This window comes from Apis mellifera, linkage group LG8, assembly GCF_003254395.2.
Source record: "Apis mellifera strain DH4 linkage group LG8, Amel_HAv3.1, whole genome shotgun sequence".
In the NCBI taxonomy this organism is placed as follows: Eukaryota; Metazoa; Arthropoda; class Insecta; order Hymenoptera; family Apidae; genus Apis; species Apis mellifera.
In genome coordinates, this window is record NC_037645.1 from 1,645,570 (window position 1) to 1,669,948 (window position 24,379).

Genomic DNA, 24,379 nt, shown 5'->3' on the forward strand with positions numbered 1-24,379 from the left:
TTTTTTTTATATCTAATTTCAAATTAAACGAGAGAACATTTTTGCGGTGTTGTCATGTTAATAATAATTAACCATCATTTAAATAAAATAAAATAAACATATAACATAATGTTTAGAACTAGAATTTGGTTAATAAAGATTTTTAACTAGACGTAAAGATATCGAATATTAATTATTAGTACAAGTAACTAGAATATGAAGATAGAGTTGGTGAAATCAAATACATTGCAGATGGCATTGATAATGTCACATTTCTACACAATGTTGTCTTCTGAATTACAAAAAACTTAAAATTAGTTGGTAATTCGATATAAACCAGATTTCAATTTTAAAAAATTAAATTCAGTGCGTGACAGTGTATTATTTTAACAGAAATTCGAATTGTCTGATAATATAACAAATAGTAATAAATAAGTTTTGCAGTGATAATTATAGCAATTGAGATTACGGATTATTTTTTTTTTATTTGCTATTCGAATCCATTTCTACGCGGCATATACGAATTAGTTAGAGATTATTGTTAAAGGTTATGCGGTATTTTTTTTATCGATCGATTTTATTTTTATGTGTCAATCATTCGTTATTTGATGTTGATGTAATGCACGAAAATTTATCATAAATTCACATTGTCATTCATTTTTCGTGTATTTTTAAATCTTTTATTTTCTCAAAAATAAAAATTGAAAATGGTTTTTGAATCAATCGTTGCTGAACTTTTAAATAAAGTATTAGGGGAGTATATTCAAAATTTGGATCATACGCAATTAAAATTGAGTTTATGGGGAGGTAAGCATTTACAAATTGTTCTGAAAATACTATGTATTCTATGTATGATATATTTCAATTATAAAGAACAACTTTTAATTCATTGAACGATTGATGTTCAGGAAAATTAAAAAAAATAGATATAATAACTTATACTTGATAATATATAATCTGATATTTTATAAATATATATATATATATATATACACATTATTAGTAAAGCAATGTGATATCATATCTATTTATATTATAATTTTTTAAAGGAATTCTTTATCGATTATGAAACATATATAATACAATTATGAATAAAATATACATACATCAAAATGTATTCTATAATATAATAAAATTTATTTTAATAAAATTAAAACAAATAATTTATATCATCTTTGGTGCTATTTTATTGAAAAAAAAACTTTTTGTTGGATATTAATTATTTTTTAAGATTTCAAATATATAAACATTATGTATATGAAATTTTATTTTTTTATATTATATATGAATATATTATTAATATAATAAAAATATATTTATACAATATTTTATTTTTTTACAATTATATTATATTTTTTTTTGTAAATCTTAATCTTACTAAATTAAATTTTGCAATTTATTTTTATACATACATACATGTTATAATTCATATTGTTACAGTAGAAATTTATATAGTCAAAAATTATTTATAATTTAGTAATAAATAAGAAACAAAACTTTTATTTTTATTATCTATTTATATTTTACATGTATATATATATATATACATATATATATATATTTTTTTTTAAATAAAAATATGTTCTTTATTTTTGTAAAAACAATAAAGACAATCTATTATATTTTTCTTTGTAGGAGATGTAGTATTGACAGACTTATTAATAAAAGAAACTGCATTAGATGTATTGAATTTACCTATTAGATTGGAATATGGAAGATTAGGTTTGTAGATCAAGTATGCAATTATTTGTTTAATAATATAAAACTAATATAGTCTGTATTTCTACCTTTCTTCAGGGAAACTTATATTAAAGATACCATTTAAAGATATGTGGAATGGACAGATTGATGCTATAGTGGAAGAATTATATTTACTTATAGTACCCTCAAATCAAATTGCATATGATGCAGAAAAGGAAGAAAAAATACAGCTTGAAGCAAAACGTGCAGCGCTTGCAAGGATTGAAAAAAAAAAACAATTAGTAGATATTAAATGTAATAACATTTTTTACTTGATGATTTAACATTAAATACATTTACGATTTTCTATTTTTTTTAAATAATAATTATAATTATTTTACTTATAAATTTTTAGCACAAGAGAAACTAGATGATTCAATGGTTGAAAAACTCATTGCTCGAATGATTAAGAATATTCATATTGAAATTAAAAAGATACATGTGAGATATGAAGATCATACTTCATTTAAAGATCATCCTTTTTCTGTTGGTTTTACATTAAATATATTTACTTTAGAAAGTTGTACTGATACTTGGGAAATAAATAATTTAAAGGATATGTATGCTATTCCACAAATTTATAAGGTAAGTTAATAATAAAACTTATAAGAAATATAATAAATGAAATATTTTTTAAAATAAAAAATATTCTTCTTTTAGTTGTGCACATTAGATGGTTTAGCAGTATATCTTAATACAACTATAGAACAATTTAGTCATATACAATCAAAATATGCAGACTTATTTTATAGTGGAATTGCAACTATAGATTATAATCCACCTGGTTATCAATACTGTAAGAAAATATAATTTGAAACAATATAAAAATAGATATTAGTATTAGATTTATTAATTCCTTTGTTTAAATTTTATAATTAAAAATTTTTTATAATTATTTAGTATTGGGTCCAATAAATGTCAATGCAAAATTAAAATTAAATCCAAAGCCAGAAACAGATGGAAGTAATTATAAAATTCCTAAAGTATGGTTAGACATGGAAATGCAAAAATTGAGAGTAGGATTAGCAAAAAAACAATATCATACTCTTGTTCAGTTAGGAGAAGGTTTAGATCAAGCTCAAAAAGCTGCACCATATAGAAAGTATAGACCAAATTTAACATCATATAGAGGATATTATAAACAATGGTAATAAATTATAATAAATTATTAATTTTTTTGAAAAATAACTTTATATAATAAGTTATATAATAAATATATATTGTATAATAACTTATGTTATAACTTATTATATATAAATATAATATTTATTATATATAATAATAATAAATTATTATTTTTAGGTGGAAATTTGCATATATTTGTGTCTTAGAAGAAACAGTACGTAGAAAACGTAGAAATTGGGATTGGAATCATATGAAAAAACATCGAGATATGTGTCGCTCTTACGCTGAAGCGTATAAAATGAAACTTACAACTAAGAAAATTCCACAGGAAATAGAAGAACTTCTTACTGAATGTGAAAAGAAATTAGATATTTTTAATTTAGTCATTATTAGGCAAAAAATTGAAATGGAAGTTAGTTGATGAAAATTTTTAATTGATAAAAATATATATTCTATATTTTAATATTAATTAATAAATTGCTTTTTAATTTGTACTCTATAGGTAGAAAAACTAGTGGAAAAAGAAAAAACTTTAAAAGCAAAACGTGGTTGGTTCGGTTTTTTGTGGTCCAATACACAGACAGAAGAAACAGAAGAGTTAAATTCTGCAGCTGCTATAAGTAATAATTTTAAATTCTCTTGTATATTATTTTAAAATATTCATATAATGTAATTAATTTTTTTATTCTTATAAATGTATTTATTTCAGTGCGAAAATTTGAAGAAGCAATGACACCACAAGAGAAAGAAAAATTGTACCGAGCAATTGATTATCAAGAAAATGGTGTACCAGTTCATTATCCCGAAACATATGAAATGATAGATACGCGATTTCTTTTATATGAGTTACAAATTATAATTTTAGATACAGATAAAGAGTATCCTTGTATTATAGATCTTCAATTACACAGTGTTGAAGCTTGCTTCAAATCAAGACCATCTGCTAATGCCATTTTGTATGTATGTTTTATTTTTATTATAAAAATTCTAATTTTAAAATTTTAACATTATAACATTTAATTTTTTATAGAGTCACAGCATCAATTAATGAGATGAAATTATTAGGAACAAAACAAGATGATTATATTCCTTCACTTTTCAATTCTCATCAGCATGGCACAAATAATGTTCTGATTTCTGTATCATATGAAAAGAATCCTCTTGATAAATTATGTGGTGATCGTATCATAGTAAAATCGAAATCTGTAGATATTATTTATGATGCACAAACTGTAATAGAATTAATTAACTTATTTAAAGTACAAAATTCATCAACTTTATATAAGTAAGAACTATAAGTACTATATTTTTATCAATTACTTATAAAATACTTCAATAATTAATTTTTCCATATTTAGCCTTCAAGCAGCTGCTGCAGAACAATTAGAAGGTTTAAAAGAAATGTCAGCTTTAGGTTTAGAACATGCTATTCAAAAACATTCAGTATTAGATATACAGGTAAAAATTAATTTTATAATATAATTGTATATTCATTATAAGAAATAAAATTTAATATATATTAATATATTAATAGGTTAATATGCAAGCTTCTCAATTAATTATACCACATGATGGAAGATATAATAGCACAAAATCATTGTTAATTATTGATCTTGGTAGTTTACAAATACATTCTCTAGAAAAACCAAAAGACGTTAAGACACATGTAACTGTTAAACAATTAATTAGCATGGGTAAATCTGAAGAAGATGTATTATTGCATCTTAGAGAACATAGTTATGATAAATTTGTTTTAAAGATAGTTGATTTTCAAGTATGTACTTTTAATATTTTAAATATAAAATATATAAGTATTGGTATAAAAATTATATAATATTATATAAGGTATTAGTTTCATTACCGGGTGAAGAGTGGCGCACAGCTTTATCAAATATAGATGATTCTATGACATTATTACATCCAACAACACTTGAAATTCAATTTCACAAATGTTTAGTAACGGATGATCCTTTACTTGCAAAATTTAGGCTGATAGGACAATTACCATCGGTTGTTATTAATATAACAGGTATCTTTCAGAATAAAATATTTTTGAATTATTAGTGTCTTAATAATGATATAAATATAATCTTTTTTTAAAATTTTTTTTAGATATTCGTTTATTACAAGCTCTTTCTATTGCTCAGAGCATACCATTTCCAAAAGAAGAAGAACCAATAGAATTTTACAAATTATCTTTGGTATATTTTGTATTATAAATATAATTTTTCTATATTTGTTAAATATTAATAATTAGTATTTTATTAAATATTATATTTTAATTATAAAATATTTGTTTAGAGTAAATCTGTTTCACAATTATCTTTGCTGAAAGATTTAACTACTACTATTGCTGAAAAAAAAAAAATAGAAGATTCTAGTGTGACTCCAATTAAACAAACAACTGATATGGAAATGAGATTTGAAATGAAAGGTAACATAATGTTTTATAAATAATTAAATACTTAATAATTGCATTATTTATTTATAGAATTTGCAATACAAATTTCATCCCAAAAAGATAATGAAATAATACCGTTTATGAAATTCGAAATATTACAATTAGAAGCCGAAATGTTACAACGAACTTATGATAAGGAAATATTATTAAGATTAGGCGGAATTCAAATAAAACAACATTACAATCAAAGAGAAATATTTATGGTAAACACTCCTATGCTTTCTGGTAGAGATGAATATTTGATAACAGTGCAATATGTAAATGTAAGTAAATAATTTTTTTAATTTATCAAGAAATAAATTATTTGTAAAATATAAATTAACATATTCATTATTCTTAAGGTAAATAAGCGATCTCCAGAATTTAAAACAAAACATGGATCTGTTCTTCAACTATTAAAATTAGAATTTACAACATTAGATATTTGGCTGCATCAAGAAGCTCTAATAAATCTTCTTCAATTTATATCATATATTCAGGTAATTTAAATTCAGTATATAGTATATAGAGAAATTTAAATTTTATTCTTTTGCATTTAAATTATAGGATCAAATGAATGCTATAGCAAATAGTAAACTTGAAAAAGAACCTTATATGCGTCCACGACTTACTCATTTGGTTTCCATTCAAGAAGAAACTACTACATTTTTGAGAGAGCAAATTCACAAGCAAAGACTTAAATCAATGATGCGTAAGTACATTTCTATTATATTTCTCTATTTTGAATTATAATTTGAATTATAATTTATAATTATATATGATTTAGGTCGTAAAAAAACAATCATTGAGGATATAGATTTAAAAATACAAGCAAAAGTTGGAACTATCTGTATGAAGATAACTAGTGATTGTAGAGAAATTACTGCATTTTATATTGATGGTATCAGCGCCGGATATATAATGAAATCTTCACATTCGCAAGCAAATGTTAATTTATCTTCTATTAATATTAAAGATCTTAATGTAGCATCAGCTTATAGAAATGTAAGTCAATTTTTCTATGTATTTGGTATGAAATTAATATAATTAATTTATTAATTAATATAACTAATTATATAGATTGTATCTGTAACAGAAGATACCGAATCTTTACAAATTCAGGCTATAATTTACAATGTTGAACCATCAGAAATCGATAAAAATAATATGTCCATTACAGTTGTTATGGGTTGTTATCGCATTGTTTTCTTGAATATGTTTGTTACTAGTATAATGGTAAACAAAATTTTTATATAATAATTAAGATATCTTAATTTAAATAATTAATAAATATTTAAATAATCAAAATATATTTGATCTTTTAGAGCTTTTTAAATAATTTTCAAGCAGCTCAACAAGCTATAAAAGAAGCATCAGCAGCAGCCGCAGAAGCCGCGAAGATAAATATTAAAGATGCTAGAAAAAGTGCAACACGTATTGGACTTGCAATAAAAATTAAGGTATATATAAAAATTTGAAATATTATAATTAAATATTAAATCTTTTAAATTGTATAATAGGCTCCAGTTATATATGTACCAATGCATTCAACAAGTGACCATTGTTTAACATTAGATATGGGTAATCTTACTATATGTAATATTTTTAAGAAGTTAGAAATTACAAATGAAGTTGGAGATTTTCCTATTATTGATGAAATGAGAATTGAATTACAAAATTTTAAGTTATCTCGGTAAGATTAATTATTTACAGAATATAACAACAATTATTAATTTTGATTATCGCAAATATTTAATATATTATTTTTATAATAGGGTGAGATTGAATATAGAAAAATTTGTAGTTCAAAATGAAATATTGCTATTAGAACCAGTTAGTTTTACATTACTTATTAAACGTAATTTATCTAGTGCTTGGTTTACCTCTATACCAGATATTGATATGTCTGGTAGATTAAATAAAATTAATATATTGATAAGTAAAGAAGATTATATAACAGCAATGAAAGTGTTAGAAAAAAATTTAGGCGAAACTGTTGAAGATAAAAAATTTACAGCAAGTGTTAATAAAAAAAAAGTTGAAATAGAAGTTTTACATCATCGACCTGGTAGATATGAATAATTTATTTTATTTATAATTAATTAATGAAAATAATTATAAAATAATTGTGTTTTTTGAACAGATAAGTTTGTAACTATTGCAGAAGATTCAGAAGATTCAGATTTACAAGAACAAGTACATATACACACATCCATTAAATTTGAATTTGTTATGGATAGTCTTGTAATTACTTTATTTATGGGAGGTTCAAAAATGGTAATTTTAATAATTATTTCAAAATCATTTTTTGATACTATTGCATATATATATATATATATATATTATAAATTATTTAATTAAATTGTAGTTGCAATCACAAAATTCTCTACTTCATTTGCCAGAAAATGGCTTAGCTAAATTTTGTTTAACGCATTTTGCATTGAAAGGTCGAATATTTGCCGATGGATTAATGGCAACTTCGATTCTTCTTATGAATTGTACTTTAGATGATATTCGTCAAAGTAGACAAGGTTCATTTATTAGAATTATGGAGCGAATAACAACGATATCTTCCATGAATAATGTAGAAGAAGAATCAAAACCTGTTCGTAGTATGTTAGATATGACTATTAGACAAAGTTCAAATGATACATTTGGTAAGTTAAAAAAACGTATATTTCTTGATTGATAAAAAATATATCTTTATTTTTTACTTTTTACATACATTTATTTTATTAAATATTTTTATATATAAATTATTTCGTTTATTAAATTTAATTTTTATTAAATTTTGTTTTCAGTTGATATTCGAGTATTTTCATTTAGTATAATCGTATCACTTGATTATCTAATGAAAATAAAAGATTTTTTCACGATTGATAATTTATCAAATAAACCAGTAACTCAACATGTAAAAAGTTATAGCGAACCAATAGTTAAAAAAAAACAAATTGTATCACCAACTAAAAAAATGTTTACAATTAATATACATATTGAAAAGCCTGATATTATACTATTGGAAGATATGGATGATATAAATTCTAATTGCATAATACTAAATGTAATATTTATTCTCTATTTTTTCTTTTTTTTTATTATAATATATATTATATATTATTTCTTTTATCTAAATATTTTATTTTATATAGACTGAATTATTGTTAAAAGTACGTTTGATGGACGAACATCAAGTAATAACAGGCACCATAAAAGATTTATCAATTTTAGCTGGTATATATAATCCTGTAAGAAGAAGTGATTGGATATATCAGGTAAAAATTTTCGTTTATATTTTATATTCTATTATTTATGTATAGTATTAATTTATAATTATAAAAAAAAAAAATATCTTAATTATAAAGGTCTTAAGACCATGTAGTATAAGTGTAGCAGGTTCTACACCAGATGGAAAAGGACTTCATGTTGATATTTGTTGTACAGATATTCATTTATCAGTTTCGCCAGGTAATTCGATAAAATATTAATAATGTTTAATAAAATTATTAATTAAATTTGTCATTTATAGGTGTTATAGAAATATTGAATAAAGTAATTCATACTGTTACAAAAACGGAAATAAAAGATCAGGAAATTATTATTACTGAGCAGAATTATGAAGGATTGTGGATTGTAACACCATTTGAAGAGAATGATTTTTGGTTTTTAAAAACAGGTAAAATATATATATTTAATATTATAATATTAACTATATATATTATAAAATGTACATATTGAATATATATTATTTATTATAAATCTTATTTATTTAATATAATATTTTTTATTTTTTAGAAGTAGGAATAGAAGCTATAGAAGATTTTACATATTCTGATGATGAAGATATTGTTTATAAACCACAATTAGCAATAATTTCTGCACCGACAATTCTATTCACATTGGAAGCAGGTGTTGGGAATAAAACATTACCAATGCTTTTACTTCATATCGGTTTCCAAAGTAATATTTATGATTGGAGTACAAAAACTGTAAGATATATTGATTTTAAAAATGATTTTTCTTTTACTATTCATTAAAAAATTGCTTACTTTTAGATGAGTATAGAATATACAATGTCGGTAATTATGGCATATTATAATAATCAGTTAGCATTATGGGAACCATTAATTGAACCAATAGAGAGAATCAAAAATGAAAAGCGAGTTTCAACACCATGGGAACTAAAAGTTAAAGTAATATATTTCAATTTTTGATGATTAAAATGTTATTATATTTTTTTTAATATTTTCATTGTTCTTATTTATATGTTATTTATTTTTATTTTATACCTTAGATTCAATTTAACGATATATCAGCAAATTCTAGAAGTATAAATGCGATCAGTCCTACATCAGACAGTGAAACAGAAGAATTTCATCAAACTCCTAAAATATCTATTGATATTTTATCAACTGTAAGTTAATAAAATATTAATATTTTTTATTTTTTAATTTAAATAAAATAAGATTTAAATAAAATATTTAATATAAATATTTAAATAAAATAATATTTTATAATAGGAAAATTTGGAAATAACTTTAACGAAAACGTGTCTTAATGTACTGAAACAACTCGGTAATGCATTTTCATCTGCCATGGAAATTACTGGAAAAGTAATGACAAAAAGCGTGGCGCCATATGTACTAAAGAATGAAACTGGTTTAGCGATGATTTTAGATTTAGAACGTAGTCACTTTAAGGTTTATTATTATTAAATTTTTTATATTCTTAATTTTAAAAATAATATTATAGAATAAAAGATATTTATAAATATATTATTTTAGGTTTTCAAAGATGGATTAAAATTTACGAGCAATAATACTGATTCATATATGGAAGTAATTCTTGAATCTGGTGCATCAGTAGAATTAGTTCCAAGAAATATGAAAACTGTAATACCATTGCTTGAACAATTGAAAAGTGAAACAATTCAAGAAAGAAATGATGATAAATTTATTATTTCGGTAATATATTTAAAGTATAAATTTATGAATTTTTATTTTTTATATAATTAAAATAATATTGAGCTATTAATATTTCTTGAAGTTTAAAGAAATTCATGGAACCTTAGCAATACCCGTTTTAAGAGCTGACAAAAGATACTTTTCATTGAGATATCGAAAGGATAATTCTGAAGAATGGGGTATTGTTTCCGACGTTGTAGTTGATGAAGGAAGTACTATTGTTACTCTTCGAAGTATTCTACAGGTGATCTATATATGTCTCTTTTTTTAGCTTTAATAATATTGTAAATAAATGTTTTATAGATATATATATATTTTAGGTGCACAATCATTTTAATCAACCGATATCTGTGTATTACATGACTAAACGTGGAAATGAAGTTGAATGTGTAGGAACAGTTGCTCCAGATAGTAAATTAAATCTTCCATTAGATGCTGTATATACTCCAACAAATGTTCATGGATTATTTTTTAGTATTGAAGGGTATAATATATTTTTATATAAATTTTTATATTTTTTTATATTTTTTTATAAATTTAATCTTTTTTTCTAGATATATGGTTTCAGAACAATTTATTTGGAAAGATCTACAAAAAACAATTAGTATGACAAAACTCTTGAAATGCGAAGCTAGAATAAGACAAGAAATTGTAGAACCATTTTATATAAAGGTAACAAAATTAAATATATTCATTTATTTGTATACATTTAGAAAATTTTTATATTTTATTTTTATTTTTCGAGATTTTACACTATGTAGTACGTGTAATTATTATTCACGATGTTTTCGATTATGTTTAATAGAGATACAATGAAACAGTATATTTAATTATCTTCTTTTTTTCTTATGCTGTAATCAAACAAAGTTTCGTTAAAAATTATATTATATACATGCTTTTATAAGCAGCAGTTTTTACTTTTAGATGTTTTTCGTGATGATTGTGGTTGGTAGTATTTTATATAATAACAACACTATTGGCTTATTATTGAATGCTATTAACTGGCGATCCGTATTCTCTCGTTTCATTGATTGCATCAAGCATCTTTGCTTGAAAAATTTATCCTCAGAGCACAAAAAATATCTGGAAACACCTATTCAGGTATTATCGTTTTCTTCTAAATTAGTTTGAGAACCAGTTACTATTTAGTATACATTGAATATCAACTAAATAAGTATTTGTACAATCGATATTAGATAGTTAATAATTTTATGTGAATGTACTGTAATACAGTAGGATGAGTTATTATGAGTTATTATGATACAAATCCTCTATATGTTTGATTGAAAATGATTATTGGCATGGTTTTAGTTATAATTGTTAATTGTGTTATATTAATATAATTACAATATAAAATACAATATAAAAAGGAAAACAAACAATTTTTATATTAAGTTGAGTTCTTTTTTTAATAAATTTGACAATTTTCATTTTTTAAATTAGAAAAGAAAGAAAGTAAGTTGATTTATTTTATAGGAATATCTTTTATTTATTTATAGTATTTTATGTATTTTATAGTATTTTATATTTTATTTTGTTATTTTAGCATTTATTATTTTATTTATTTCAATAATAAAATTTTTTTATTCTGCATAAAATATTCAAATAGTTACATATTCAATAGTTCAAATAGTAAAAATTTATATTTGATACAATATGTTCATTGCACGTTTTTTTTTTGTTTTATTCATGTTATAGAACGTATTGTTATGCTTAAATATTGAAAGTATTTATTATTTAGATAATAGTATGAAGAATGATAGAATGACAGAGTAGAAAAATAATTTCTACGTGTAAATTTATATATTTATATATTTTAATAATATATTATAATATTTATAGGTTGTTGGTGAAATAGAACAAGTTTATTTTGAAAATACTTCTCGATATACTATGGCAAGTACCATTTATAATGTTCATTTATACCCATCTATATATTTGAAGAATTTCCTACCTATCAATATTATTATAAATTTACCTGGATCTGTACAAGAGAAACTTTTAGAAGCTGGCACATCTTATCAAATTCCTACAATTGATCCTGGAAAATCTTGTATAATCATAAAAGTAAGTAAATTTGAAATGATGATTCTCGTACATTTTAATAATTATTTAATTATAATTATATAATTACAGCTACCGAATTATTTAGAAAAAGATTGGTCATGTAAAGGCGAAATATTAGCGAATCCACCAGAATTTTCTGTTTGGTCTTTTGAATCTTTCGACAGTGCACAAAAAGTTATAATGGATTTAGGAATGCATACATCATATGAACATGGTTCTATTATTATGGCATTATATTGTCCATTTTGGATGTTGAATAAAACAGGCTTAATGTTGTCTTATCGTGTAAGTTTCATCATCATTTCATTTTTAAAAATTATCTAATAAATAATTTTATTTATTTATTTATTTATTTATTTATATTTGTAAATATTACTTGTACTTTTATTTTAGCATTTTTATTTTTTTGATGAAAATTTTTTATTAAATTATATTATTACTTATGTTATTATTTAGAGAATAGATTTGATTATAAATTTGATTTAATTATAAATTTATAATATATTTTTTATTTTAAAAATTTTTTATTTAAAATAAAATCTTCATTAAATAAAATTGTTAACTATGTAGTATTATAACATTTTAATATATTATAATATATTACAATATACAAATGATTTTTTTGTTGTATTAAGCATGTAACTAATTTTTATACAATGCTTGATTTATATTTTGTGCCATATGTAATTGCTATGTTAGATTACACATGCTGGAAGTAGTATAATGTTGCAAATTTTTAATCTTTTGTGATCATATCTTATTCAATACATTATTTTACAGAAATCAAGTAAGGGTGGCAAAGAACACTCAAGTCCAATCAAGGTAGTGATTTCATGTTACAGTATTTTTCATGCTTGGACATAATATTAATTATATAATTTTTATCATGTAATGGTGGCTGTATTTCTCAATGTATAAAATTTATTTCATAATTTCAGAATTATGTTAACAAGAGTATTCTTAAATTCAATTCAAAAATTGGAATTTTTTAATTTATTTATTTTATTTAAATTAATCATATTTATTTAATGTAATGAAATATTAGCATGTGCAAAATTTTTAAAATAGCTTTTCAATTTAAACTTTTATTTATATAGATAACTCTTATGGATATAAATATTAAAAGATTATTTCATATATAATTTAAAAAAAAAAAAACTAATTTTTTTTATTAACGAAATGAAAATATATAAGAAGATATCTTTCAGAATTTGGTTTGTGTGAAATCTCATCAACCACGTGTAGAATACAGGATGAAGAAAGCACGTTCGGTGATATATTGATTTTATTTTATATTGATAATGATTTAATTTTGCAAATTGTGAAAGAATTATAAAAAAAAATATGTATTATTTCAACTAACTATATCTGTGTCTATATTAAATATTTTACATTTTTCTACATATTATTATCAATGCTTTATTAACAGCATATTGCTAATTTTTCTTTTTTTGTTAAAAAATATAATTACTTATTAATAATGAATAGCATATACTTCAAAAAATTAACCAAGAAATATTTTCAGCTCCATTCATGTTTAATTCTTTTTAGTTGGCTTTTTGTGGCATTATTGTACTTTTGCAACATTACGCATACTTTTTCATGCTATAAATAAGATATTATTGCTTATATATATGTGTATATTTGTTACTAAATGTGTACAAAGTAGTGATTGCTATGAAACTAAATAGTATTTATAGAAATAACATAACAATTTGATGTCATAGAAAATTAATTATTTGTACATTAATTCAATGAATTTTTATAAATTCATCAAAAGAATTTATAATATGAAGAGAAAATGCAAAAATTTAGATTTTGTTTATTACAATAAATAAACAAAATTATAAAATAAAATTACTGATTGTAGTTAAAGTAGGTTATTGTAATTTGTCACATAATGATGTAATCTGACATAATAACATAAATATATTAAAAAATGCAATTGCATTTTTTGTGCACAATATATTTAGATTATTGAAATATAATATTAATATTAGCACAAAAATTTAATCATATACATACATTTTCAGAGTGGAGAAGATTATCTAAATGTATTATATCATCCAGAGAATTTTAAGGGACCAATATTATTCTCATTTCGCTCTAAAGTATTCTTTGGTAAAAAGAAGGCAATGATTAGAGTGGAAGATGGTGAATGGTCTGATAAATTTCCTATAGATGTTGCAGGAAGTGATGGAGTAGTTACTTGTAAATATAATGGTCTAACATACCAAGTTAGTATTATTTTCTATTTTTTTAATAATTTCATTATTTATTCATTCTATATTAATGTTTTTTTATAAATTTATTATAAATTACAGATTGGAGTTCATAATCAGTTAACTTATAATTCTTTAACAAAACAAATTACATTTACTCCATATTATGTGTTGATAAATAATTCTGATTACCTTATTGAATGTCAAGAGGGTAATAGACCAGCTGATCCTATGATTAAGGTAATTATAAGTTTTTTTTTAATTATATTAAATAATTATTTAACAATTGTTAATTATATTTTATATAATATATTTTATCTAAATTTTTTATTATTATTTATTTATAGGTTCCTCCTAGAGAATGTACAGCTTTTTGGCCTCGCTCTGATCATGAGCAAAAACTTTTAAAGGCTAGAATTGCAGGTGATCTCGAAAAAACTGTATCATTTATTTATACAGAAAGTCACACAACTTTATTAAAATTAAATAATAAGGTTTGATAATTTTATTTTTTTTTAATAAATAATTTATATATTTCTATAATTTTTATTATTTAACAGTATGGAGGAATCAATGTAGATGTACAAATAAGTGAAGGTGGAATTTACATTTCCTTATCTGTTTATAATCATGGAAATGCTCCAGCTTTAATTATTAATCATACTCCACACACTATCAATTTCTGGGAAAAGGGTTCACTAAATATCAGGTATAATCAATTATTTAAAAAAATTGTTGTTATTAATGTTATTTATATTATTTATATTATTATTTATATGTTATTAATATAAATTATTTCACAGATCTATACAAACATATAATAAAATGTTTTATACTTGGGAAAATCCTGCAGGACCTCGAAAATTGATTTGGGAGGATGGAAATAAAAAAGAAATTGAAGAAACTCTTCGAAAAGTAAATATCTAGTAAATTTTAAATTTAAATTTAATTAAATTTATTAATTTTTTCTAATTTAATAATGTTAAAAAATCCATTTTTTAGGATACATTAGGAATTTTTCATTTGCCAGATTTGGAAGAACAAGTATTTTATGTATCATTTTTAGATGGTACACAACGAGTATTATTATTTACATCAAATATGAAAATTGCGGAAGATTGTCAACTATCTGATGATTTTGAAGTTATAGAACAGGAAGTGTCAATAAATATTCACGGAGTTGGTCTTTCACTTGTTAATAATATTACAAGATCTGAATTGTTATATATGTGTATTGCCAGGTACATTATTAATATAAATATTTGTGATAATTTATATTTTTATAACAATTTATTGTCATATTTTTTATTATTATTATCTTTTAGTTCTGGAATTATATGGGAAATTCGTAAATCTATTAATCATCGATGGCGTAGTCTTAGCACAAGGGAAGTAAATCTTATAGAAGAAGGCTATCAAAAATATATGCGTGAATTACAAATAGGAAAAAATCCGATGCAAAAAGTGATACTTGAACCAAAATTAGAAGTAATAAAAATAATAATTTCATTTTCAATTTTATAATACATATATTTTTTATATTATTTTATATTAATACATATATTTTTATATTATATTTTTATATATTATCTTCTATTCTCAAATTAATTTTAATTTCAGGTTGATTATTTAAATATGGAAATGTTGAAACCAAATCATCGTTATCTACGAAGAACTTTTCAAACTGGTTTATGGTTGCAATACCGTACTTCAGTACATCAAGTGCAGTTACATGCAAAAATTAATAGATTGCAAATTGATAATCAACTTGCAGATTGTATTTTCCCAGTCATATTGGCTCCAGTTCCACCTCCAAAGAGTGTTACAAATGCTGGTAAATTTTTATATTTAATCATTCATAAAAAATGAAAATACAAATGAAAATATTATATATATATATATATTATATAATACGTATAATTATACATACATATATAAAAGGATATTAATATATTTATGATAAAATATATTTTATATGTCTCGATTCTAAAGATTAAAACAGATACAAAAATTGTGATTGAAATTTATTTACTAAATTATAAGCAATTCAAATTTGTTTATAAATTATTTTCAAAATTGTTAGTAAAACAAGATGCAGATAAATTAAGACAATTTTCGATCAATCTGTGTCATATTAACACTTCATATTGACACTTTTATTTGTAAATTTAATGTGAATTTAAATTCTTTATAATCATAAAAATTAATTACTATTTTTATATATCACTTTTATGTTTATTTTAATTTAGAATCGTCTTTCTAAAAGTATAAATGAATATATAAGATATAAATATATATGTATGAATACATATATATATATATATATACATATATATATATATATGAATAAATATTAAATTATTTTTTAACAGTTGAAATGAAACCATTTGCTGAACTTAGTATGATTAAACGATTACTTGTACGCAGTAATGTACAGCAATTTCGGTATTTTAAAGTTCTTATACAAGAATTTCATGTGAAAGTAGATATTGTATTTATTAATGCAATTATGGAATTACTTGAAACAAATGAAATGAATGATGTGGAAGAAGTGAGTTTTATTAATAAATAATATGGATAATATATGAAATTTTAAAATATTATAATAATTGTCTTTTTATAATTTCAGAACAAACTATTCAAATTAGATGTAAAACTTGTTGACGAACCTTTAATGTATCACGTCAGGTTAATTACTACAGCCGAACAGAAGAATTTCTTCGATCTTCTTCATTTTTCTCCATTAAAGGTTTTTTTTGTAATTTAAATTAATTATAATTATATTTTATTGATATTATATTTTTATAATTATTATAATTTTTTTAGATTCATATAAGTTTTTCAATGACTGGTGGTAATAGCGGGCCTTCTGCAATGCCTCATGTATTAAATGTATTACTACAAGGAATAGGAGTTACATTAACAGATATTCACGATATTGTCTTCAAGTATTCAGAATTAAATTTTAATTTATATTAATAAAATTAAATTTTTTAATATTAAAGATAAAATTTTATATTAATGATAAAATTTTAATTCTGTATTAATATAAATCATATATATATATATATAAATATTTTTTATTTTTACAGATTAGCATATTTTGAAAGAGAATATATTTTTATGACTCATAAACAACTTATTCATGAAGCAACATTACATTATGTAGGACAAGCAATTAAGCAAGCTTATGTTCTTGTTTTGGGACTCGATGTAATAGGAAATCCATATGGTCTTGTGGTGGGTACCATGAAAGGCATTGAAGATTTATTCTATGAACCTTTCCATGGTGCTATTCAAGGGCCTGGAGAATTTGCAGAAGGTTTGATTCTTGGTGTGAGAAGTATGGTAGGTCATACTGTTGGAGGAATGGCAGGAGCTGTTTCTAAAATAACTGGAGCTATGGGTATGTTTTAGAAATTGTAGTTTTGAAAAAAATGTATTAAAATACATGTATGTGTATTAAAATACATGTATATGTATGCGAAACGTACATTAATCAATCGCATAATCAAACTTAATAGCATATTTTTTTTCTCTTTATGTAATATTACTTTACTTGCCCATAACATTATGATTATCTCTTCGCAAGTTCTACATTTTTATTAAAAAGTCGAAGCTTAATATGAATTATAAAATAAAAAATATTAAGATATAAAAATATGTATGTATGTGTACAATAATTTGTAATATCTAATTATATATATGTATGCTATATATATGTAATAGAAATATATGGTTATAAATATATGCATATAATTATGTATATATACATGTATATATATATATTATTACAATTGTTTATATTATAATCGGATTGAATTACAATTTTATTTATTATACATGTATTTAAATACATATAAATTAAAATTTTTTAGTAAGTTTATAATTTGAATTCTTATTTTCTAAATATTATTACATTTTCTTAAACATTACACTATTTATTAGGCAAAGGTATAGCTGCTTTAACGTTTGATAGAGATTATCAAAGAAAACGACAAGAGCAGCTTAATATACAACCAGCTACTTTACAAGAAGGTCTTGCTCGTAGTGGCAAAGGCTTGGTAATGGTAAGTGAAAATCAGAAATAGAAATTAGTATAATTGGAAAGAAATTAGTAATGAAAAAAATAAATGAATATATGATTTTTAGGGTGTTTTTGATGGTGTAACTGGTGTTGTAATGAAACCCATATCAGGTGCCAAAGAAGAAGGTGTGGAAGGGTTCTTTAAAGGATTTGGAAAAGGAATGGTTGGTCTTGTTACTAGACCAACTGCTGGAGTTATAGATTTTGCTAGTGGTTCATTTGATGCAGTGAAACGGTATAAAAAATAATGTTTATGATATTATATAAATATAATTACAATTTTTGTTTCAAGTATAAAAATAATTTAAATTATTCATATTAATTCTTTTTCAGTGCAACTGAATTGAATGAAGAAGTAAAGAAAGTAAGGCCATGTAGATTTTTACAACCTGATAATTTAGTTAGACCATATGTTAGAGAGCATGCTGAAGGACATAAAATTTTAAATGTAAGTACTTAATATTTTTTTTTTATTTAATATTTCTTAATATTTAAATATTGTAATATGAAAATGTTTTTTAATAGGAATTAGAAAAAGGAAAATATTCAAATACTGATATTTATTTTTATCACTTATACATTAATAGAGATGTATTATTGCTTACTGATAAGAGAATAGCTTATTTAGAGCATAGTGACTTATTCGGTGGATGGCGGGTCAGTATTTTTTTTAAATTATATTTAAAAAATTATAAAAATTAATTATATTTTTGTAAATTAAATATAAAATATTTTAAAAAGTAAATATTTTATTGTTTTTTATATAGGTACATTGGACTCACACATGGCAAGAAATAAGCGAACTACCGAAATTAGTGGATAAAGGTGTTCAGATATTTATTAAAGATATTAGTAAAAAGAAAAAATTAGGCTTATTTGGTAGTGCAGATCAATCAAAAATAATTTTAATACCTGATTATAATATAAGACAAGTAAGTTATGTAATTGAAAAATTTATATATATTTTTATATATATAATATAAATATATATATTTTTATATATATAATATATATATTTAAAAAATGTAATCTTTTAATTATTTAAAAAAATAAGTAATATTTTTTTTTTTATAAATTTTTCAGCTTCTATGTAACAAAATACAACACCAAATTAATCAATGCGGATTATAATGTCAGAAACTTATAATATATACTTATACGATATATGCAATATATATATATTAATACTTAAATATAATTAATTAATTAAACTGATAGTGCCTAGGCTTCATAAATTTTCATTAATTTTGCAAGCTGAATTTCATAAATTCTATATATTCATATATATTATAAAAAAGATTTTTACAAATGCTATTTACAAGACTGATATTTAATCAGAATCAGCTAACAGCAAACAGAAATCAATATATTGTTTTATATTTATTACAATCTAATTTTCAGTTTAATTTTATTATTTTATATGATTATCATTATTTTTAGTAAAATATTTCACTTTATAATTCTATATGTTATTATAACATTAAAAAGACTTATAATGCTTTTAATTAATGATTATAACTGACATATTTAATATTGTACAAAATAATCATTATAGTATTATCATTGTTCTTAAACACATTACATCAAATAATATAATTTATTTTAAAGTAATATTTAAAATATATCTAAAATAAACAAAATATTTGTAAAAATACTTGAAAATCAAAACAAAATCTTTCTATCTTATTAATTTGAAACTTATTTATATAAATATATATAAACATAAGATTTAATTAAGCTGATATTTAAATGTCATGTTACATTTTGTGTAAAAATATATACAAATTTATTTCATGATTAAAATATTTTAATTTCATATTTTGTAAAATTCTTTCTTATTTAATATTAGTAAAAATTCTAAAAACAGATTGCCATTATAAGACAATATCATTGTTCAATGTTTTTGTATTATTTAATAATAAGTTAAAAATTTATTATATACATACGTATATAAACAGAAATTTAAGCGCACATTGTATGTTCAAGAAATTTCTATGTACCTGTAACTATGTTATGATATGTGCAGAATGTTTCTAATGACGCATAATTTTTTAATTATATAAAAATTATATAAAATTATAATTATAATTATAAAAAATTATAATTATAAAATATATTTTCTTTTTTTAAATATATATTCTTAAAATTTTATATGCATGTAAAATACTTTTCATATTGTTAATACTTTCAATATACTGATATTTATATAATTTTTTATTTCAATTATAGATATATTATACCATTTGATCGATTATGACAATTAATCTGGATTGTTACATATTTTTAGAAACACTCTATATATTCGTAAATAATATATAATTTTTGTTAAAATTGTTCTGTTAAATATTGTTTAATAGAGAAGAAGAAAAAAAGCAAAATAGTTCAAAAATAATACATTGTTTTCTAGAGCTTATAAAAAATTTATTAATGTATAAGTATAATTATAATATGTAGTTAATTATAATATAATTTAAAATGAATTATCTAATTAAATTACATTATTGTTAAAAAAAAATATATGCATATTGTTACTATTTTATACATATATCACTTGTATAAACAAATTATAATAAGAGAATTAAAGTAATTCTTGCTTTCTATTTCTTTTATCTCATTCAATGATACCAATATTTAAATTTTGTATATATATTTATGTATTATATTTCAAAAAATGAATTTTGTTTCTATCATGCATTATATATAAGTGCATTCATTTGTTTATATATGAATTTAGTTTGACATTTTGTATGTTTATATTATGAATCTATATCAGTATTTTAAAATTTTGTATTTAAATAAAATTAAGAAATAAACATCTTTGAATATATATTTATAAAAAATAGAAAGAAAAGTTACATGTTTTGATATTTTTTAAATTTAAATAAAAAATTTTAATTAATTAGAAAATAATTTATTGTATTTTTTTATTATAAATTGATTATATTATACTTTTAATAGATATATTAATTCTGGTGTGATAGACAGTATACAACTATTGATTTATATATTTCTTAGTCAAAATAATTTCATTGTCAATTATCTAATGGCAGAAAATCAAAGATTTATATCAGGTCCTCCACAATTACCTCCTTTATATAGAGGGCAGAAAATAAAAACAGTGAGTTACTAAATTATAACTTACGTTTACATGTTTATTTATTAATTATAACAAATTATATATTTATTACATATTATATGATAAATTAATATATTGTAATTAATTTATTGATAATATGTTTTTTTAGGGTCCATATATTACTACAGTCACTGATGAAATGGTTGCGCAAAGAGAAAGAGAAAATGAACAATTGTATAGAGCTTGGCGCGAGCAACAACGAAGAAGAGATATGCAAGATGATGAGTACATGGGAGATTTTAAAGAAGATGTAGTGAGAAGAATTTTTATTAGAAAAGTTTTCTGTATATTAACACTTCAATTATTATTTACATCTGGTGTCATAGCAATTTTTCTATTCGTGTAAGCATTATAATTTAATAATGTTCTCATAATAATAAATTGATGTAATGAATTATGTTATTTTAATAACTGTATTGCAGGGACTCTGCAAGAAAATTTATGATAATTCATTGGTATTTGTGGATTGTAGCTATGTACGTAAATTTTGCAACTACTTAGATATATTATTTAGTGCATAATGCAGTATTTTATTAGGATATGCTTCGCTATTTCTTTTTGTGCCATATCGTTTTTTGAGGGAGCTAGGCGATCTCCACCTTTCAATTATTTGTGGCTATGTATATTGGTAAGGTTTTTAATTATATTAAAACCTTATTGATTGAATGTTTTTATTACTTAACATTCAATATTAAAAAAAAATACTATTTCCAGACAATTGCTATGTCATATCTAGCTGCTTTTGTATCTGCCTTTTATGAAATTGAAATAATTTTGATGGCATTAGGTATGACAACATTAATTACATTAGGAATAAGTCTCATTGCAACATTTACTAAGGTACTTTCAACAAAATTTTACATATGAAATAATAAAGAAGTAAAAATAATATAAATAATCTTACAGTTTGATTTAACCATGAGAACAGGGATATTGTTTATTATTGGACTGGCTGCTATTGTATCAATTTTTGTGTTGATAATAACCTTGATGTTTACATACATTAGATTATTACATATCCTGATTTCAATTATAGGAATGACCTTATTATCAACAGTTAATATATATTTTGAAAGAATTATTTAATTCAAGTATAATATATTTTGTTTTACATGATATATTTTAGAAATGAAAAAAATATTCATTTTTTAGTACTTGTTCTTTGATATACAAACAATTATGGGTGGAAGAAGAATAGAATTAAATCCAGATGAAGTTATATTTGCAACAGCACAAATTTATGTTGACATTGTATTGTTATATCAATATATCTTAATGTTTATGGGTTTGATGCATCATCAATGAATATTAAGGATAGATTTATATCACATTTCATTATAACTTATCTTTATTATAGCAATATATTTTTTTAAAAAGACTTGAATATCAATGAATAAATTATATGAATTATTTAAAATTGGATATAAAAAATATTTTAATATTTAATCTTTATATATGTTTTGTTATTATTAAAATCATTAACATATATATATAATATTAATAATCTTTTACAAATAAATATTTTTATATCATATTTCATTTATACTTTATAAATGAAATATTTTCTTATAAAAAAACATTACTTAAAATCAATTTTGTTGCTAAGCAATACTTCATCAACAAAAGTCTAACCTATTATATATTCAAAGTTTTTATGAAAAAGATATATATTTTTTAAATTAAATGAATGTGTAAGTATATAATTAATTAGGATTATCAAAAAACGTTTTATTATCAGTATTTTATATGTAACAAATGGTATGAGTTATATGATTAAATTACCGTCATTAATATCATCAAAAATAAAACGAAACAGATTTACAAGGCTATTTTATACAGTACATCATAGTGAGAAACGAGGACTTTTCTACGTAAAATTGGATAATGATTGTAAGATATATTATTCAAGAAATTATTATTATAACATATGTTTCTAATTATTATTCATACTTTCTACTTAAAAAAAAAAAATGAAAGAAGTTCGATTTTTATTGTAAATATAAATAATACTTTAAAATATATTTATTTCTTTTATTTTTAATTAGCAAGAGCAATACTGCACTACATATCTGAAGGAAAAGTTTTAGATATGCAAAGGATTAATGTACCTCATAGATATACAGGAAAAGGTTTAGCACGATTGCTTACAGAGGTAAAATTTATTTTTAATATTTTGTACTTTCAAATAAATATTTATTATGAATAAAACCATGAATGATATTATTGAATTATATTTTTTATTATATTCTTCATTGTAACAATACAATATACAATAAAAATATATATATGTAATAATATGTAATAACAATATATAATTTTTGTAGACAGCATTTACATATGTTATTTTGAATAATTACTATATGTATTTGACATGTGAATACATGCAGAAGTATTATCTTGCAATTAAAAATCCAGATCTTGAAGAATATGTTGTTGGACCACCACATATTTTAGAAGGACCTGATTCAAAATCCTTAGACCCTAATATTATATATGAATTGCCTGATCCAGAAGATTTTTTGATATATTCTTCTTAATAAATAATTTTTATATTATTAGTTATTGAAATCTTGAGTAATTATTGAGTTAAATTATTTATGATTTAAAATTTATTACTGCTTC

The 24,379-nt window shown here is 21.7% G+C and overlaps 3 protein-coding genes across 9 annotated transcripts; all 3 read left to right on the top strand.

Annotated features, from left to right (window-relative positions):
• The first annotated feature begins 686 nt into the window (after positions 1 to 686).
• On the top strand, positions 687 to 20,075 carry LOC726908 (vacuolar protein sorting-associated protein 13). Of its 6 annotated transcripts, XM_026442536.1 has the most exons (60): positions 687 to 786; positions 1,615 to 1,701; positions 1,777 to 1,974; positions 2,075 to 2,304; positions 2,380 to 2,515; positions 2,620 to 2,866; positions 3,022 to 3,256; positions 3,347 to 3,464; positions 3,554 to 3,800; positions 3,875 to 4,129; positions 4,203 to 4,302; positions 4,379 to 4,618; positions 4,690 to 4,873; positions 4,957 to 5,045; positions 5,146 to 5,278; positions 5,336 to 5,568; positions 5,647 to 5,784; positions 5,852 to 5,996; positions 6,072 to 6,289; positions 6,365 to 6,520; positions 6,610 to 6,744; positions 6,805 to 6,977; positions 7,060 to 7,352; positions 7,428 to 7,561; positions 7,653 to 7,941; positions 8,086 to 8,345; positions 8,434 to 8,556; positions 8,647 to 8,749; positions 8,811 to 8,957; positions 9,077 to 9,270; positions 9,337 to 9,474; positions 9,576 to 9,695; positions 9,802 to 9,981; positions 10,066 to 10,245; positions 10,328 to 10,489; positions 10,566 to 10,729; positions 10,800 to 10,917; positions 11,170 to 11,346; positions 12,088 to 12,312; positions 12,382 to 12,597; positions 13,093 to 13,134; positions 13,521 to 13,583; positions 14,346 to 14,549; positions 14,637 to 14,774; positions 14,882 to 15,028; positions 15,095 to 15,243; positions 15,338 to 15,449; positions 15,537 to 15,775; positions 15,860 to 16,022; positions 16,155 to 16,368; positions 16,907 to 17,085; positions 17,164 to 17,283; positions 17,361 to 17,482; positions 17,627 to 17,940; positions 18,483 to 18,604; positions 18,687 to 18,856; positions 18,955 to 19,069; positions 19,147 to 19,278; positions 19,389 to 19,553; positions 19,705 to 20,075. In XM_026442536.1, the coding sequence occupies exons 1-60, from the start codon at positions 687 to 689 to the stop codon at positions 19,750 to 19,752; spliced, it is 9,978 nt and encodes a 3,325-aa protein (XP_026298321.1). In that variant the 3' UTR covers positions 19,753 to 20,075. The 6 variants fall into 6 exon arrangements, with proteins under 6 accessions (XP_026298321.1, XP_026298322.1, XP_026298324.1 ...); XM_026442537.1 differs by lacking the exon at positions 13,521 to 13,583; XM_026442539.1 differs by lacking the exon at positions 11,170 to 11,346.
• Positions 20,076 to 21,561: 1,486 nt separating this feature from the next.
• On the top strand, positions 21,562 to 23,172 carry LOC100576831 (protein lifeguard 2). The gene is made up of 7 exons (XM_016913774.2): positions 21,562 to 21,739; positions 21,867 to 22,099; positions 22,180 to 22,233; positions 22,295 to 22,385; positions 22,472 to 22,597; positions 22,664 to 22,813; positions 22,910 to 23,172. Exons 1-7 carry the CDS (start codon positions 21,665 to 21,667, stop codon positions 23,060 to 23,062), a joined length of 882 nt encoding a protein of 293 aa, XP_016769263.1. The 5' UTR covers positions 21,562 to 21,664; the 3' UTR covers positions 23,063 to 23,172.
• Positions 23,173 to 23,346: 174 nt separating this feature from the next.
• Positions 23,347 to 24,364, top strand: LOC107964901 (protein NATD1-like). 2 transcript variants are annotated; one of them, XM_016913773.2, is made up of 3 exons: positions 23,347 to 23,448; positions 23,803 to 23,909; positions 24,082 to 24,364. In XM_016913773.2, the coding sequence occupies exons 1-3, from the start codon at positions 23,445 to 23,447 to the stop codon at positions 24,292 to 24,294; spliced, it is 324 nt and encodes a 107-aa protein (XP_016769262.1). In that variant the 5' UTR covers positions 23,347 to 23,444; the 3' UTR covers positions 24,295 to 24,364. The 2 variants fall into 2 exon arrangements, with proteins under 2 accessions (XP_016769262.1, XP_016769261.1); XM_016913772.2 differs by having other exon boundaries at positions 23,360 to 23,647; positions 24,082 to 24,362.
• The last annotated feature ends 15 nt before the right edge of the window (positions 24,365 to 24,379 follow it).

Coding starts and splice junctions, on each gene's coding strand:
- LOC726908 (XM_026442536.1), top strand. CDS start 687: ATGGTTTTTGAATCAATCGTTGCTGAACTTTTAAATAAAGTATTAGGG. Junction 3,257..3,346: donor GGCAAAAAATTGAAATGGAA/GTTAGTTGATGA, acceptor TGTACTCTATAG/GTAGAAAAACTAGTGGAAAA. Junction 15,244..15,337: donor AAGGGTTCACTAAATATCAG/GTATAATCAATT, acceptor ATTATTTCACAG/ATCTATACAAACATATAATA.
- LOC100576831 (XM_016913774.2), top strand. CDS start 21,665: ATGGCAGAAAATCAAAGATTTATATCAGGTCCTCCACAATTACCTCCT. Junction 22,386..22,471: donor ATTTGTGGCTATGTATATTG/GTAAGGTTTTTA, acceptor TACTATTTCCAG/ACAATTGCTATGTCATATCT. Junction 22,598..22,663: donor TCATTGCAACATTTACTAAG/GTACTTTCAACA, acceptor ATAATCTTACAG/TTTGATTTAACCATGAGAAC.
- LOC107964901 (XM_016913772.2), top strand. CDS start 23,518: ATGAGTTATATGATTAAATTACCGTCATTAATATCATCAAAAATAAAA. Junction 23,648..23,802: donor CGTAAAATTGGATAATGATT/GTAAGATATATT, acceptor ATTTTTAATTAG/CAAGAGCAATACTGCACTAC. Junction 23,910..24,081: donor TAGCACGATTGCTTACAGAG/GTAAAATTTATT, acceptor TAATTTTTGTAG/ACAGCATTTACATATGTTAT.